The 15,964-nt window shown below is 34.9% G+C and overlaps 1 protein-coding gene across 3 annotated transcripts in view; it reads left to right on the top strand.

Moving 5' to 3' along the window:
• TAF2 (TATA-box binding protein associated factor 2) overlaps window positions 1-15,964 on the top strand; it is a 97,752-nt gene that overhangs the window by 39,590 nt on the left and 42,198 nt on the right. For all 3 annotated transcript variants that reach the window (XM_058698909.1, XM_058698907.1, XM_058698908.1), the window contains 7 exons: window positions 701-766; window positions 2,103-2,355; window positions 3,728-3,868; window positions 6,465-6,575; window positions 11,416-11,609; window positions 12,235-12,374; window positions 15,698-15,767. In XM_058698909.1, the coding sequence (XP_058554892.1) occupies window positions 701-766; window positions 2,103-2,355; window positions 3,728-3,868; window positions 6,465-6,575; window positions 11,416-11,609; window positions 12,235-12,374; window positions 15,698-15,767 (975 nt within the window). The remainder of the gene's footprint in view (window positions 1-700; window positions 767-2,102; window positions 2,356-3,727; window positions 3,869-6,464; window positions 6,576-11,415; window positions 11,610-12,234; window positions 12,375-15,697; window positions 15,768-15,964) is intronic.

The following is a 15,964-nucleotide window of genomic DNA, read 5'->3' as shown; positions in this document are numbered from 1 at the left end:
AAGAAGATCTAACAATTGCAAATATTTGTGCCCTCAACTTGGAAGCACCCAAATACATAAAACAATAACAAACTGGGGCGCCTGGGTGGCGCAGTCGGTTAAGCGTCCGACTTCAGCCAGGTCACGATCTCGCGGTCCGTGAGTTCGAGCCCCGCGTCAGGCTCTGGGCTGATGGCTCGGAGCCTGGAGCCTGTTTCCGATTCTGTGTCTCCCTCTCTGTCTGCCCCTCCCCCGTTCATGCTCTGTCTCTCTCTGTCCCAAAAATAAATAAAAAACGTTGAAAAAAAAAATTAAAAAAAAAAAAAAAAAACAATAACAAACATAAACTCATTGATAATAATACAATAATAGTAGTAGGGGACTTTAGGGGATTTCTTTGTTGATCTGTTTTTCTGTATAAAACAACTTACCAGTTCTTGGAAGTATATATATATATGCTTTAACCTGACATTTAGTTACACATTTTTGCTTTTTGTTAAACTTTGATCGGGAAGACATTTCAGTATCATTGGCTTCATTCCCTTCAGCTTAAATACTATAGACTTTTTTGTGTGTTTAAATTCCATTACACTCACTATCCTTTCTTCCTCAAGCTATCTTACAGCGTTGCTTGCAGTTTTCAATTTGAATTTCAGCTGTTCTGTATCTCCTTTCAATTTGGAAATGTGCATTTGTAAACTTACTTTATCTCTAAATGTAGGAATAAGAAGAAAAAAATTCCACTGATGAATGGAGAAGAAGTTGACATGGATCTTTCTGCGATGGAGTAAGTTACTTGAGTTTAGGGATATATTTTGTGCATTCTCATTTATCTTGTTGTGCACATCTAAAGGTATATAAATGTGTTGAAATCAGTGCTTTCAAAACTTGTGAAAGGCCATAGAAACATTGTTTAAATAAAATCTTACAGAAAATCGTCATTAACCAAAGAGTGAGAAGTAAATTTCGCCTGGCCCAGGCGAAACTAATAGGAACTACAGGATGGTTATGGGGTGGGCAGTTTCCTTGCTCCACTGGTGCCCTCTAGAGCAGTGTTTCTCAAACTCTGATGTGCATGTCAGGCACTTGGGGATCTTCTCACAATGCAGTTTTTGATCCAGTACTTCACTAGTGGGTCCTGATAGTTGGCATTTCTAGTGAGCTGTCAGGTGATAGAGATTCTTTTTGTCTTTAGACAAGGCTTCAGGGCACTTTGAGGCTCCCTGTGATTTCAAAATACAATTTAAATATTGCTGTTCTAAATTTTATGTGGTAATGTTTATTAATTGACAGAAATATAATGTAGCTCAAACCTCATTTTGCTCATCCATATTATGCCTGTGTGTTTTGTATAAAATATCTAATTATTAAAAAAAAATCTAATTATTTACTAACTTTGTTGCCAAGTATTATTGCTGTTTATATATCATTTATGTGCTTTTTCCATATCAAGTGCCTTGCCTATAGTAAGCACCCACTGGTATTTGGTGAATTAAAGTAGTATTTCAGGTGCTGTTCTTTTGATGAAATTGTTGGCACAGACTAGATTTTTAAAACTGTGCTTGTTACTTTGAGAGGTACTAGAGTACTAGAGGATAAATTCATGATATGCCTTTGATCTGTGATTTCAGAACATGCTGTTTGAAAATGAAGATCATGAATCTAACATTTAAAAAAAATGTTAAAAATCAGTTAAACAAGTTAATTTGGTTAAATAAGTTCATTTCTTTGTCATAGATTGATTTCCAGGAAAAGGTGGCATTTACAGCCACAGTCTATTAGGCAGTAAAATGAAGAGACTTTTTTTCACATCACATAATCACAAGTCAGAATCCCCAAATTAGCATTTTCAGATGGAATTTCTTTGTGACAGCTATCTTCATATCCTTGAGTATCGTTTAAGCAAGATTGATAAAGGTTAGCCACTGTGAGAAAATTGAAATACATTAAACATAATGAGAATGTTGTCAGTGTGATTTTAAAAAAAATGAATAGAGTAAAACTTCAGGCAGTCTTGAATGTTTCATGTATAGAAGAGAATCTGTTTAACAAATGCTTTGTTTTCACTTTATAAATATATAAAATTGAAAAAAAATTAAAAAGAAAATTGTATTTTCTTTCAGTGCTGATTCCCCTTTGCTGTGGATAAGGATAGACCCAGATATGTCAGTGCTGAGGAAAGTTGAGTTTGAGCAAGCTGATTTTATGTGGCAGTATCAGCTCCGCTATGAAAGAGATGTTGTTGCACAGCAAGAGTCCATTCTGGCCTTGGAAAAATTCCCTACGCCAGCATCTCGCCTCGCTCTCACTGACATACTAGAACAAGAGCAGTGTTTCTACCGAGTGAGAATGTCAGCTTGCTTCTGCCTTGCAAAGGTGAGATGACATATGGTAGAAAGAAAACAGGATGACTACTACATATTAAAACAACAACAACAACAAAAGCTGAAAATAAATTAAAATTTACCATAGTCTTTAATTTTACTTGGTAGCAATTCCCTTGAAAGCTTTTTGCCAAATATGTATAATAAGACTGATGTGAAGGAAACATGTTTTGACCTGAGCATGGATAATGCATTAAAAGTTCATAATTGCCAAACTGAAAGTAAGATTTTAAAACCAAAGAGAATTTTTTACCATTTTATTGAATTGCCAACCATATCGTTATAGCAAAGAATGTAATTGGCGAGCAATTCCTTAGTTTGATGTTTTACATTATAGTACAGGAAGTCAGTTCATCTTAACTATCCCGTGGTGGTGACTATTTCATGGTGTGGGCTTAGTAATCAATATTAGTGGTACATAATTTAGAATGATAGGTCCTATAATTTCACATGCTAGAAAAGTTAATTTCTTAAGAAAACTAAATATTTTTCCTTAGATGCAAAAAAACTGAAGGTAGAACAAATGAAAACCAGAAAAATGCAGACAACAATTTGGCCACAAATACTGGTTTCCAGGTATTTAAAAAACATCTTGATGATAGGTTCGTTCCCATAAGTGACTCTTCTTCCTCACTGCTGAATCCATTTGTCCAACATCTCAGAAGATTGTAAATGGTTTAGATTCATTTTATTTTTAGTGAGAATTATTGGGTAGTTGCATTCCTACATTCTACTCAGATATGTGAGGACAAACATGATATTCTTTGATATAATTTCATTGCTTCTATAAAGATCTTTGTGACTCTTCTGTGCTAAATTCTTAGCAGATCCATGAAGTTATAGACTATTTAAAGTTAATTATAAATCCATTCTTTTCAGACATGATTTTTATATACACTAAAAGTTTCAATAAGATATGGTTTTTGGAAAGCATTCTTGCAGACTTTAAATGTTATCACTGTTATTGGCTTATTTTTCAATTAGGTTAGATTTTAAAACCTTATTTAAGATCCTTGGTGATGATTCTATATGGTAGATTTAAAATGTTAGAATTATATTTGCCTAAGTGGACAAAGACAACTTATTCAGACTAGAAGCCATTTGCAAACGTATTTTCTTAAAACCTAAAAGAATGCTCCAATTTAGAAATTGTAGAAAATAGCTATAAGTGTACATAGGAATTTTACGGGGAGGTGAGTTATTTGTTTTGGAAATGGTAATAAAAGCCTTAAAGATATTAAATTTCTGAGAATTGAAATTGTTGAAAACTAATCCAATTGTATTAATAAATTTTAAAAAGCTGTTTTATTTAAAATATGTTTTCAGTGGTGATGGACATTACTTCGTTTTCTAATTATTTGCAGATTGCAAATTCAATGGTAAGCACATGGACAGGACCACCAGCCATGAAGTCACTTTTTACCAGAATGTTTTGTTGTAAAACTTGTCCAAACATTGTGAAAACAAACAACTTTATGAGCTTTCAAAGCTATTTTCTACAGAAGGTACAGTTTACTTTCTTACGATTGTTTTATGCCACTATCTGTATATCTCAGCTTAACTTGGGGACTATTTAAATAACAGGTGTGTTTACTTTTTTATAAAAGGTTCTGCCTTTGTTCTTTTGTTTGTTTTTCTTCTTCCAAAATGTTCCCCAAATTTAATTGATTGTTCATGGAATTTATGAGCTGTGTGTAAGTAACTCTGTATCCACGTTTATACTAAAGTACATAAAAATGGATAATTTGACTTTTTGGTTGGTTACATGGTGGACTGAGGTATGGGTGAGGCCTTCTAATGGCATTCCTTCTAGAATGTGGACAGCCCTTCTGAGACAGACCAGTACAGTATCCATCTCTGGTTTCAGTCCCAGCTCTGCGCTCAGTTTTCATAAGGACAAGTTTCTTAACCCTTTGAGCCTCAGTTTACTCAGTTGTAAAATTTATATTTTTTAGAATTAAATAAATCAAGTATGTAAAGCATTTTATACTATATTTATCGCATAGTAAATTTTTTATAAATAGTAATCTAGAAAGTCAAAGTGGTGTGATGGTGTCACTGTTTTAGGAAGGGATATGGGAATGGAACGGTTGTCAGCATTTGGGCAATTTGCAAATCATTTGTGAAATGTTTTGAGTAATTTAAAGCAATAATGAAGGCAGAGGTGAGATTAAGTAGATCAGACTAGAAGGAAGAGTGAAGTTGAAATAGAAAAAAACTAATGAAGCCTATTTAATGATTTTGGTGTTGAAGAGTATGAGAAAGACGTGTTGAGGATAAAGCAGTGCTGAGAAAGGGACATTTTGGGTTTGTTTTGTATACAGGGAGAAGAAACTTGAGGCATGTTTGGCACAGAGAAAGGTATCTTTGGAAAGGGAGAGATGAAATATTCAAGTGGAAGCAAGTCAGCATATAAAAGAGCAGGCGCAGTGTAAATTCTGAAGATACGAGCAGAGGGTGGGACATAGTCGGGAGTTCATTTTAGAAGAGATAAGAACATTCCTTTTTCTGAGGCAGGTGGAAAGCAGACTGAGAGGAAGTGAAATGGTAGATGCTGAGGGGGATATTAGGTAAGGTGAGATTTTGTATGATAGAGGCAGAAGTAAAAGATTACCCAGCAACATTGAGACACCTGCTGAGAGTAGAAGTTACGATATAATTATGGTGAATTTCATCAGCAGAACAGATTCAGAATGAGCCAGGTTTGGGGAAAGCCAGTATTGATGTAATCAAAGTAGTCTGTGACATCCTGTTATTTTACACAACTGAACATTCTGTACTACTTGTTGCTCAGTTCTCTGTTGCCATTTCACGAATTTGTGGTATGAAAACAAGTTAATTTCTGTGTCTTCCCAATATGTCCCCTCCATTGTGCCATTGTGTGTCTGTATACCTTAGTTTGGTGTTTCATATTGAGAGTTGTGTCCCATTAGGGTGGGGAATGAGATCATTTACGAATTTTTGGTTTGTTTGCTTTTTAAATAAAATGGTAGGCAGTATCAGAATGCAGCACATATAATAAACATAAGGGGTTTTTTGGTTTTATTTTTTTAGTTAGTATACATGACATTTATGTGTGTGTAGACTGGGATGTAAATATATTTCTTACTGTAGGTTGCCATCAAAAACATTGGGAAACTAATGCGTTTAGAACAGTTTATCTTTCACATAATACTTTGAGTGGCAGAAAAGACAGAGAAAAGATTACTGTCTAAACCAAACTTGAGTCCCAAAAAGGCAGAACAGGCATAGGAAAGGTATTTCTTGGAAAATAAATTGTTTTATAGCAATTGTTGTTCTTATAGCATTAACAGTGTCTTTTGTTGCACTGTTGTAACACTGACTATCCTGTTGCTTCTGGTCCTTCATGCAAGCAAAGGAGCCACCCTCCTATTTGTCCCTCTGTTTGGAAAATTTGACTATCTTGAATCAGATGAGAGCATAGTCCAGATCTCCTTGCACACTGAGGACTTGGATGACTATTCATCTGTGGCTCCGTCTTGAGTTTAAATAGTTTTGTTTTACTGGTAAAGGTTACTGCTGTGTGAGTCAGGTTTCACTTCCTTAGAAAAGTTGCCTACAAAAATTTGGAAAGGGGAAACTTAGGCTGGATTTTAGATAATTTACCATTTTTCTTTAGGTTTACAGTGAGGTGGTGCTGCAGAATCAATGTCTCTTGGACTGATGATTGAACTCTACTAACTGTCATAGGCGTTCAGCTGCTGTATCCTTTCATCTTAAAAACAGTTGTGAGGAAAGAAAGCTTTCAAGTCAGCAGTTAGCTAAAATCATCCATCTCGGAAGTAGAGTAGGAGTTGAATAGTAGTCTCTCTGGTGTTAAAACCTCTTCCTTTTCCACTGGATTTATAGGATTTATATTACCTATAGTTTAACAAATGAAGACAAAGGCGCACAGGTGACAGAGTGCAGTTCCCTTGGTTTGCTTCTCGGCTCTTTGGTTGCAGTGTCCATGTTCTCAGTGGGAGGGGGTGGGAATTAGAAGGGTTGGGTTAGGCTCTATCCAGATGTTTCAGTGAATTGTAGTAATGAAAGAGTTAGGTTATATGCTTAAAAAAGTTTGTTTATGCTTTTGTTTTGTAGACTATGCCAGTTGCAATGGCTTTATTGAGAGATGTTCACAACCTTTGTCCCAAAGAAGTCTTAACGTTCATTTTAGACTTAATCAAGTACAATGACAACAGAAAAAATAAGGTAAGATACTTTAATGAATATTATAAGACCTACCTAGTGATGTTTGATTTTTAAAGAATATTTAGACTGTGAAATCATTGTTGAGTCCATGGTACTTAAAATTTCTACAGTTAGAAACATACAAATGTGATTTATTACAATGACCAGTGGAAAACAACCCAAGATTAGTTTTTTGGGTTTTTTTTTGTTGTTGTTTTTTTAATGTTCCTCATACCTGTTATAAGATGGAGATATTAGTGTATCAAATTTAAGGGAGCCTACTAAAACTTGCTTTGGTGAAGTCTGACAACCCAATTTTATTTTTATTCCTTTTTTCTTTTACCATGGGATGCACAGAAAACAGTTTCCTCTTGGAATAACTTGTTCATTGATGAATTTAACTCTTTTGTCTTTTTACCACAGTATGTGTTTATTAATTTATTTATTTGCAAACAGCTATTGAGTGCTATTCATTTTATCTTGTTATTATAACAATCAGCAAATGTTTTTGAGGCTATATGCTATGCTAGGCAGTGTACTGTGTTTAAATAGAAGGAAGAGATGGTAACTGCTGTCCAGAATTTCATTTATTCATTAAATATCTAGTGATCAACTGCTGTATATCCCAGTCTGATTCTGGACCCTCACAGATTCCACCTGATGGAGAAATCAGACAAGTCAAACAGCAACAGTCATCCATAGTGGAAATACATATACACAGTTTTCTAGGAGAATTCGGTTTTCTGGTACCTTCCAAGGCTATAGAGAGAATGACTCAGGGAAGTTTTATATGTAAGTGATGACCCTCAAACTGAGTCATAAAGATGAATAGGATTTTTCCCAGTCTGTGAATGGGGACAGTCTTGGAAGGTTATTCTAGGAAGAGGGAACAGGATATATAAACATGTATCTGGTAGGATAAGTCAAATTCATGGAAAGTTTAATGAGACATTACAAGAGTAAAGAAAAAGTGTTAAGTATGTTTATTAAAAATGGTGATTATTGGGGCGCCTGGGTGGCGCAGTCGGTTAAGCGTCCGACTTCAGCCAGGTCACGATCTCGCGGTCCGTGAGTTCGAGCCCCGCGTCAGGCTCTGGGCTGATGGCTCGGAGCCTGGAGCCTGTTTCCGATTCTGTGTCTCCCTCTCTCTCTGCCCCTCCCCCGTTCATGCTCTGTCTCTCTCTGTCCCAAAAATAAATAAAAAACGTTGAAAAAAAAAAATGGTGATTATTAACGAAAGTCAAGAAGACCAATTTTTCCTCAGCACGGTAGAATAACAAAGATTTAAGCCAAAAAGAGTCTTTAAAAAAATCAGTGCTTTAAAAGTACATTATAGTTGATAGACTTTTTCTTTCCATTTTTGAATACTGTTAAAAAAATTTTGTAAGATTTGTTCCTAGTCTACTGATTTGTTTTGACTTGTCATTTATAACATTCCTTTCCTCTGCACATGAATTTCTTTTACTGAAGATACAAGGTTAGGATTTTGGATGATATCAAATCAGATTATATTAAGATGGAATGGGGAAGTACTTTGTACATTTGTTTATGTCAGTTTTCTTGTTTTGGGGGTGTTTATGTAATTTAAATCATGGTGGCCCCAGTACAGTACTTGTACTTTGTGAAGTGATTTCACTTACCTTAATTCTTTTAAACCTTACTTATTCTGTAGTTGGTAAATGAAAGCAAACCACAGAGGTCGAGAGTCTAAGATTACATAGCAAGGATAATCTGGGAATTGTGCTGTGTGCTGCTGCTGCCCATCTGTGTGGTGATCTTTTTAGTATACTGTGCTGTTTTACATGATGCAATCATATATGTCATTAATGATTTTGTAAGGTGCAGCATAGTGATAGATTACTAAACTTTATACTTCATTATTTTTCGCAGAACAGTGTAAGACTCAATCTGTTTTAATCTTGAACAGGCTAATCAGGTGTTATGGTTAGTGGCAATAAATTAAGATTAGCATCAGATGTGTGAGATAGATACTATTATCTCAATTTACATGTGAGGAGATAGAGGCTAATAAAGATTTACTTAGGGTAATAGGTCACGTGTGTGGCAGAACCAGGAGTTGAACCAGGAGTTAAACCCAGATCTGTCTGATATCAAAACTTATTCTGTTAAAAATTGCGGTTGGGAAAAAAAGACTTTGTTGTCATTTAAAGATCTATAGATTAATGGATTAAAATTTTAAGAACAGTTGCGATTAGATGGATCCCTAAGAATATTGCATCAATCGTTTTATCTGTTTTTTAAAGCACCTCACTTCCAACCACAAATGATTTATTACTGAGGGCTTTGGTTAAGGATTTGGTTTTTTTTAAGTTTCACTACATAGATATAAAATTTTTAAAGTGCATGAGAAGAAATGACAGGGTTTCTACAAGTAAAATTAGAGATACAAAACATTAAATGCCAAAAAGAAGTTGAGAGTCGGGGCGGCGGGGGGGAAATATTTAAAAAAATTTTTTAACATCTCATTAATTGACAGAACATAAAATTCAGTATTCCGGATGAGTTAGTTTTCAAGAAGACTAAAATTTAATCCCTTTGAAGCCTAGTTATTAGCCATTTTATATGATAATCTTTTATGCATATGTTCGTATTTCTAATAAACCACATGTTTCTGAAATTTCTGTTTTGTCAAGTGTGGTACACAGAAATGGGTTGAATTATTCCTGATTCCAAAGGGTCATTGTTAACATCCGACAGTCTTTGCTGTAACACACTGATATTGATGCCTTCGGGGTTTTTTGTTTTTTAAGGAATTTTTGCTGTATTTGAATGTCTGCTGCCCCACATGTGTTCTACATATTACTTCTTCTTCCTCATCTCTTAAAACCTTGAGGTGATCAGATTATCTCGCTTGTTCAATTAAGATTATAGTAGCTGTGAGAATTGGATGTGGTCTGAGGGATAAATGTTAAATCTTGGTTTTCCTACTTCACGCACACTTCCATGTCATTTTTAATTTGTAAGTTATTTCTGTGATCTGAGTACTTTGGTCAGAAACAGCAGTTAAATAAATGGGCTCCTGCTTTGTTGGCAAAGTAGTTATCAGAGGTAACAACGAAGCGATCAGAATACTTGAAGAAAATGTATAAATATAATTTGAATAATCTCTGAATAGAAATGGTCTTTCGGGGTGGGGTGCCTGGGTGGCTCAGTCGGTTGAGTGTCATGATCTTGTGGTCTGTGAGTTCAAGCCCCGCTTCAGGCTCTGTGCTGACAGCTCAGAGCCTGGAGCCTGCTTCACATTCTGTCTCCCTCTCTCTCTGCCCCTCCCCCACTCATGTTGTGTCTCTCTCCCTCTTTCTCTGTCAAAAATAAACGTTAAAAAAAAATTTTTTTTTAAAAAAGAAAGAAATCGTCTTTCAGAATTTGAAACAAGGCTTAGAACCTGGAAAATAAAAAGTTGATAAATGCAAAATGTTAAAACAAAATTAGCATGACATAAGTCCATGACTGTTTCCTCTGGCCCTGGAGGAAAGGAATAGGACTTAGAGACTGAAGCTTCAGTGATTAATTTTGCAGTCATTAAAATGATTTGAAAACAAAACTTTGTTCAGAGTGAACAGGTGTGGAGTATTTTTTTTATTTGTTTATTTTATTTTTTTGCCTAGTATCTAAACACAGAATGTGTAGGGATTCTGTCATTACATATGTCCCTGTGACCTTCTGGCTCCATGGTGGAAGTCACAGGGGCATTTGTTCCTCTTCTGTCTCCTGGTAGCTTGCGTTGCCACAGCATACTCCCAACACTGATGATACAATTGAATTTGCTTGCTCCATATTCAAATTCCTAGGCTAAAGTATCTGATTTGCTGAGTTTAAATCAAGCTACGCCCAGATTGCCTTTCAATACATTGCTTTTCTGGGAATTGACTGGGATATGGATTTAGAAATTAGTATTTTTTGGATGGTTGTCCTGTTTCTCTGCCTTCTCTTACTAGAACTCGCATTTGTATGTCTTCTACATCAGCCCTCTACTTTCCTTTTCTCTCTACTTTAGATCCACCTTTTTGCTTAGAATTTCAGGAGTTTTTTTTCCACTGTTATATTCCAATTTACTTTGATTCTGAATCTCTGTATATTTCTTTCTTTTTAAAATATGTTATGCTATTGCAGGGCGCCTGGGTGGCTTAGTCCCTTAAGCGCGTGACTTCGGCTCAGGTCATGATTTCACTGTTCAGGAGTTTGAGACCCGTGTTGGGCTCTGTGCCGACAGCTTGCTTCGGATTCTGTGTCTCCTTCTGCTCCTCCCCAACCCATGCTCTGTCTCTGCCTCTGTGTGTCTCTCTCTCAAAAGTAAATAAGCAATAAAAACATTTAAAATATGTTATGCTATTGGAAGGCATACCATTAGTTATTTCTCAAATGATGTTCATGATAGTTTGGGGATTTTTTTTCCCTTCTTTTCCTTGCAAACTCTTTTTCCACTAAGTTATTTCTTACCTTGTGTTTGTTCTGGTCTTTCTTTTTTATGTTGATGCTTTCCTAATATCTGGTGACCCTTGATTATAAATTTATACGTAAGAGTAGAGTTAATAGCTGATTTCAAGTTCTGTGTTACCAGTAGCATTCGTGGAGCGTTGTCTTCCTTGTACAGGAATCTAGCTAGGTGACTGTAAGAGTGCCTCACATGTGGTAAATACTAGTTGAGTAAACTAACGTATTACTAATTAGTGAGTCTCTTTCACTCTTTCTCCCAACGTACAACTACACAAAAGGCATAAATAATTCCCAGAGAACTTGCTTGTCTTTTCAGATAAGTTACGTTCTGAAGTTGTAAATATTTTATTAATTTTTGAACAGAAGTGTGAATTTTGTTTTCTCGTGATCATTTTTGGCTTAGTTTTCAGATAATTATTATCGTGCAGAAATGATTGATGCCCTTGCCAACTCTGTTACGCCTGCAGTCAGTGTGAATAATGAAGTTCGAACTTTGGACAACTTAAATCCAGATGTGCGACTTATTCTTGAAGAAATCACCAGGTTTTTGAATATGGAAAAACTTCTTCCAAGTTATAGACATACTATCACTGTCAGGTATGATGAAAGTTACTTGCTTTTATAACTATAAGAGAAATTTATTCCCATTGTAGGAACTTAGGATATAAAAGAAAATTAAAATGCTATATGATTGTACCATCACAGATTATTACTGTTTTGGAGAATAGCCTTCTAAAATTTTCCTCTTGTAACTGAATACATTTTTTAATTATGTGACAGATGTTGTATATGTAGTTTTTGAATTATATCATAAACACTTTGTCATGTCATCAGAAGTTCTTCATAAGCATTATTTTGGATGTCTGCATACTCTTTTTATCCCATTGGATATAGTATAAACATCTCTGTTGTTAAGCTTATTTAGATGCCTTTTCACTTCTGTCAACTTGTTAGTAAATGGCTATCAAAAAATTCTATTTTTTTAGGAGTTTGCTAAAAAGTTGATTCACTGGTTCAAACATCACCACCAGTTCTCACTTTCCATATATGTTATCGACTAAATTACTGCAAAAAATTAATGCTACAAAATTTAAAAAGATGGATTCAAATCATATCAGTGTTTCAGTTTACTGTTAAGAGATTAATTCCTAATGCCTGGGAAATAAGTTTGATACAAAATACTTTTATAAAAATATTTAACTGTAAATACTATGTTTCCTAGTTGTTTGAGAGCCATAAGAGTGCTTCAGAAGAATGGACATGTGCCAAGTGATCCCGCTCTTTTTAAGTCTTATGCCGAGTATGGACACTTTGTGGACATTAGGATAGCAGCTTTGGAAGCGGTCGTTGATTATACTAAAGGTAATGCTTTAGAAATATATGCTCAGGGTCCTTGAGTGGCTCTGTCAGTTAAGCGTCTGCCTTCAGCTCGGGACATGGTATCACAGTTCCTGAGTTCAAGCCCTGCGTTGGGCTCTCTGCTGGCAGCACAGAACCTGCTTTGGATCCTCTGTCTCCCCCACCGCCCCCCTTTCTGTCCCTCCCCAGTTTGTTCATTCTCTCTCTCTCTCTCTCTCTCTCTCTCTCTCTCTCTCTCAGTAAATAAATAAATAAATAAGTGTGTGTGTGTGTGTGTGTATGCTCATATCATTTCAGAAATGTTTACTATTTAAAGCTGTCTTCATTATTGGGGTTGCATATTACAAACAATATGAGATATTTAAATTTTAAATTGAAAGAATTTTTGATAAATGTAGAACTTTTATAAGAATTAATAAGTGATAGAAAATAATAAAATTACAGATATCTTTGGTCTTTTAAGAAATCAGTGTATCGGGTGCCTGGGTGGCGCAGTCGGTTAAGCGTCCGACTTTAGCCAGGTCACGATCTCGCGGTCTGTGAGTTCGAGCCCCGCTTCGGGCTCTGGGCTGATGGCTCGGAGCCTGGAGCCTGTTTCCGATTCTGTGTGTCTCCCTCTCTCTCTGCCCCTCCCCCGTTCATGCTCTGTCTCTCTCTGTCCCAAAAATAAATAAAAAAAAAAAACGTTGAAAAAAAAAAAAAAGAAATCAGTGTATCATTCTATAGGTTTAATTCCATGTTATTAAACTAGAAGAAGATTTTGGGGAAATTCTAATTAAGTACTCAAGAAAACATCTTGTGCCTTTCAAAAGTTTGTATCTGTGAAAGTAGAACAAGATACGTACACAGAAGTCTCCATAGGGGGATTAGGCAAGGCTTTGTGAAGTTGAAGAAAACATAAGACCAAAAAATGAATAAGACGATATTATATATCCAAAACATTTAAAAAGATACAGGGCAGAAAAATAAAGAGATTAAAATATTAAAAATAAGTCATAAAGAATAGAGCGAGTAGAAGAAAAGCAATCATCCAAAAAATAATAGAGTACTAAGAAAGAGTATGAATGAAACTTCCTAAGCCAGAGTCTGATAAAATTTAAAATTTGAAGGTTAGGGAAAGAATGTGTAAGTTCTTAGGAATATCAGAACTCAGTTATTATATAGGATAAAAGAATAATGTAGCCTGTGACTTCTTCACAATATGAAGAGTTCAAAAGACCATAAACAAATAGCTAACATAATGTTTAGGGAAAACTGCAATCCTGCATTCTCTTTTTTGCCCAATTGTTACTCACGTAGACTTAGATTAAAGACTTAGATGTACATCTCCTATGTAACATTCTTAAAATTCCCGGAGAATTCCCAGCTGACCTGGAAGTGAATCACATTATAACTCAAGATTGGTGAAAGTGTGAAATGTGACTATGCCTGTAAAATAAAGAACTGAGCCTAGGGGCGCCTGGGTGGCTCAGTCGGTTAAGTGTCCGACTTCAGCTCAGGTCATGATCTCGCGGTCCGTGAGTTCAAGCCCTGCGTCGGGCTCTGTGCTGACTGCTGAGAGCCTGGAGCCTGTTTCAGATTCTGTGTCTCCCTCTCTCTCTGACCCTCCCCCGTTCATGCTCTATCTCTCTCGGTCTCAAAAATAAATAAACGTTTAAAAAAAAAAATTAAAAAAAAAAAAAAGAACTGAGCCTAAATATTTGTTAACATGGTTGGAAAATTTAATGGAAACTTCAAAAATAATTCCTTAAAAACAACATGCAAATATAAGAAATATGTCATTTTAATTTACATCTAGAATTTCATTTTATTGCACCTAAATATGGGAAAAGTAAAGAAGGTAGAGTGTGTTGTACTTCTCATCTGACTATGGAAAGAGAAGGAGTGGTTAATTTTAACATGTTAATAGAAGAAATATACTCAAATTTTTATAATTTTTTTGTAAATTTCAGAAGTATGTGTATAGTCAAATTATAAAAGGGTAACAACAAAGTGTGTATCTTATATATGTTGAGCTAAGTTCAGAAAGGACTGTCATTTGTTCTTTTTATTGAGGGTTAAAATAATTCTTTCTTTTGAGAAGTGGTGAAAACAGTGATCCTCTATCCCTCTATCAATCTTCAGTTTTGATTTGACATTTTACCAATTTGTGAAATCTAGAAGTTCTGAGATTTACCAAATATGCCAGTATTTCCAACCTTCTTTCCTAAGGGACATGAGTGATGTTTACTGTCACATAACTACAAAGATTTCATGCATTAGTACTACCTGAAATGAAATAGAATGCTAATATTGTCATTTCCAAAAGAATGCTAAGTCAATAAGTACTTAATTGAGAAGTGCTGTGGTGTTATCCACGAATCTAGATCATTAGAAAGTAAAAAAATGGAAGATATTAGAAATAAAATTCTGATAATAAAGCTTTTCAAATCATAAAAGCATAACTTGTTGAAAAGGTGAATGGAAATAGCTAACGAATGACTTTATTGAGGTATATTTATAGCATGATTTTATGTTATATTGAAAAGTTAAGGCTGCTCTTTAGTCTCAAGTGAAAGAAACCACTTGGGTAAAAACAGTTTTTCATATTGTATACTGTAATATAGTTGAGGTGCCATTGGGTATCAAGTTTCCCTATAATTTGATTTAAACATCTAGAAACACAGTTTTATGTAAACATATTTTTCCATTTAGAGTTGCTCATCTTTAATTTAGGGTTTTTAATATAATTTGCTTTATCTTGTACTTGTCATTGATTTGAACATTAGTGAAAAATATGCACTTGGTTCTGTTTTACGTTTTGGCTATATGAATGAATGAAATGTACAAAGTGATTTTTCCTACGGAAAATGTAAGAAGTTGCGTACAGCTTTCAACTCTGAAGACGGCTAAGGCATAACCCTAAATATTAAGTGTAAATTCCCTCCTTGTCCCTTACTATTTCATTTGTTATAATTAGAAACAAATATATTTCTTAAGTTAGGGAAAGAGAAATACATGATTTCACTCATGTGGACTTTAAGAAGCAAAACTGATGAACATAGGGGAGGGAAAGGAAAAATAAGATAAAAACAGGGAGCAAACCATAAGGAGAACAAACTGGGTTGCTGGAGGGGAGGGGTGTGGGGGGATGAGCTAATAAATAGGTGATGGGCATTAAGGAGGACACTTGTTGGGATGAGTACTGGGCATTGTATGTAAGGGATAAATCACTAAATTCTACTCCTTAAACCGTTTCTACCCTATATGTTAACTAACTTACTAACTTGGATTTAAATTAAATAAAAATAATAAATAAATAAAATATTTCTTTGTTTTATTTTTAGTGGACCGGAGTTACGAAGAACTGCAATGGCTACTTAATATGATTCAGAATGACCCTGTCCCCTATGTAAGGTTAGTTTTTGTGCTATACTATTTTGATTTTACAAGTCCTAAAGTAAATTGAATAATTTTGGAAGATTATATTTGAACAAAACAAATTTTTATTATTTTCAAAAATAGAGGAATATGTTATTCATTTATTAATGTCTTTTTTATGTGTTTTTTTTTAATTAGATATGCTTTTGGAAAGACATTTTTTTTTTTTTAAT

The sequence above is a fragment of the Neofelis nebulosa genome, chromosome 14 (genome assembly GCF_028018385.1).
Source record: "Neofelis nebulosa isolate mNeoNeb1 chromosome 14, mNeoNeb1.pri, whole genome shotgun sequence".
NCBI lineage: Eukaryota > Metazoa > Chordata > Mammalia > Carnivora > Felidae > Neofelis > Neofelis nebulosa.
Note: the sequence above shows the minus strand (reverse complement) of the source record. Positions and strands in the feature narration are given on the sequence as shown.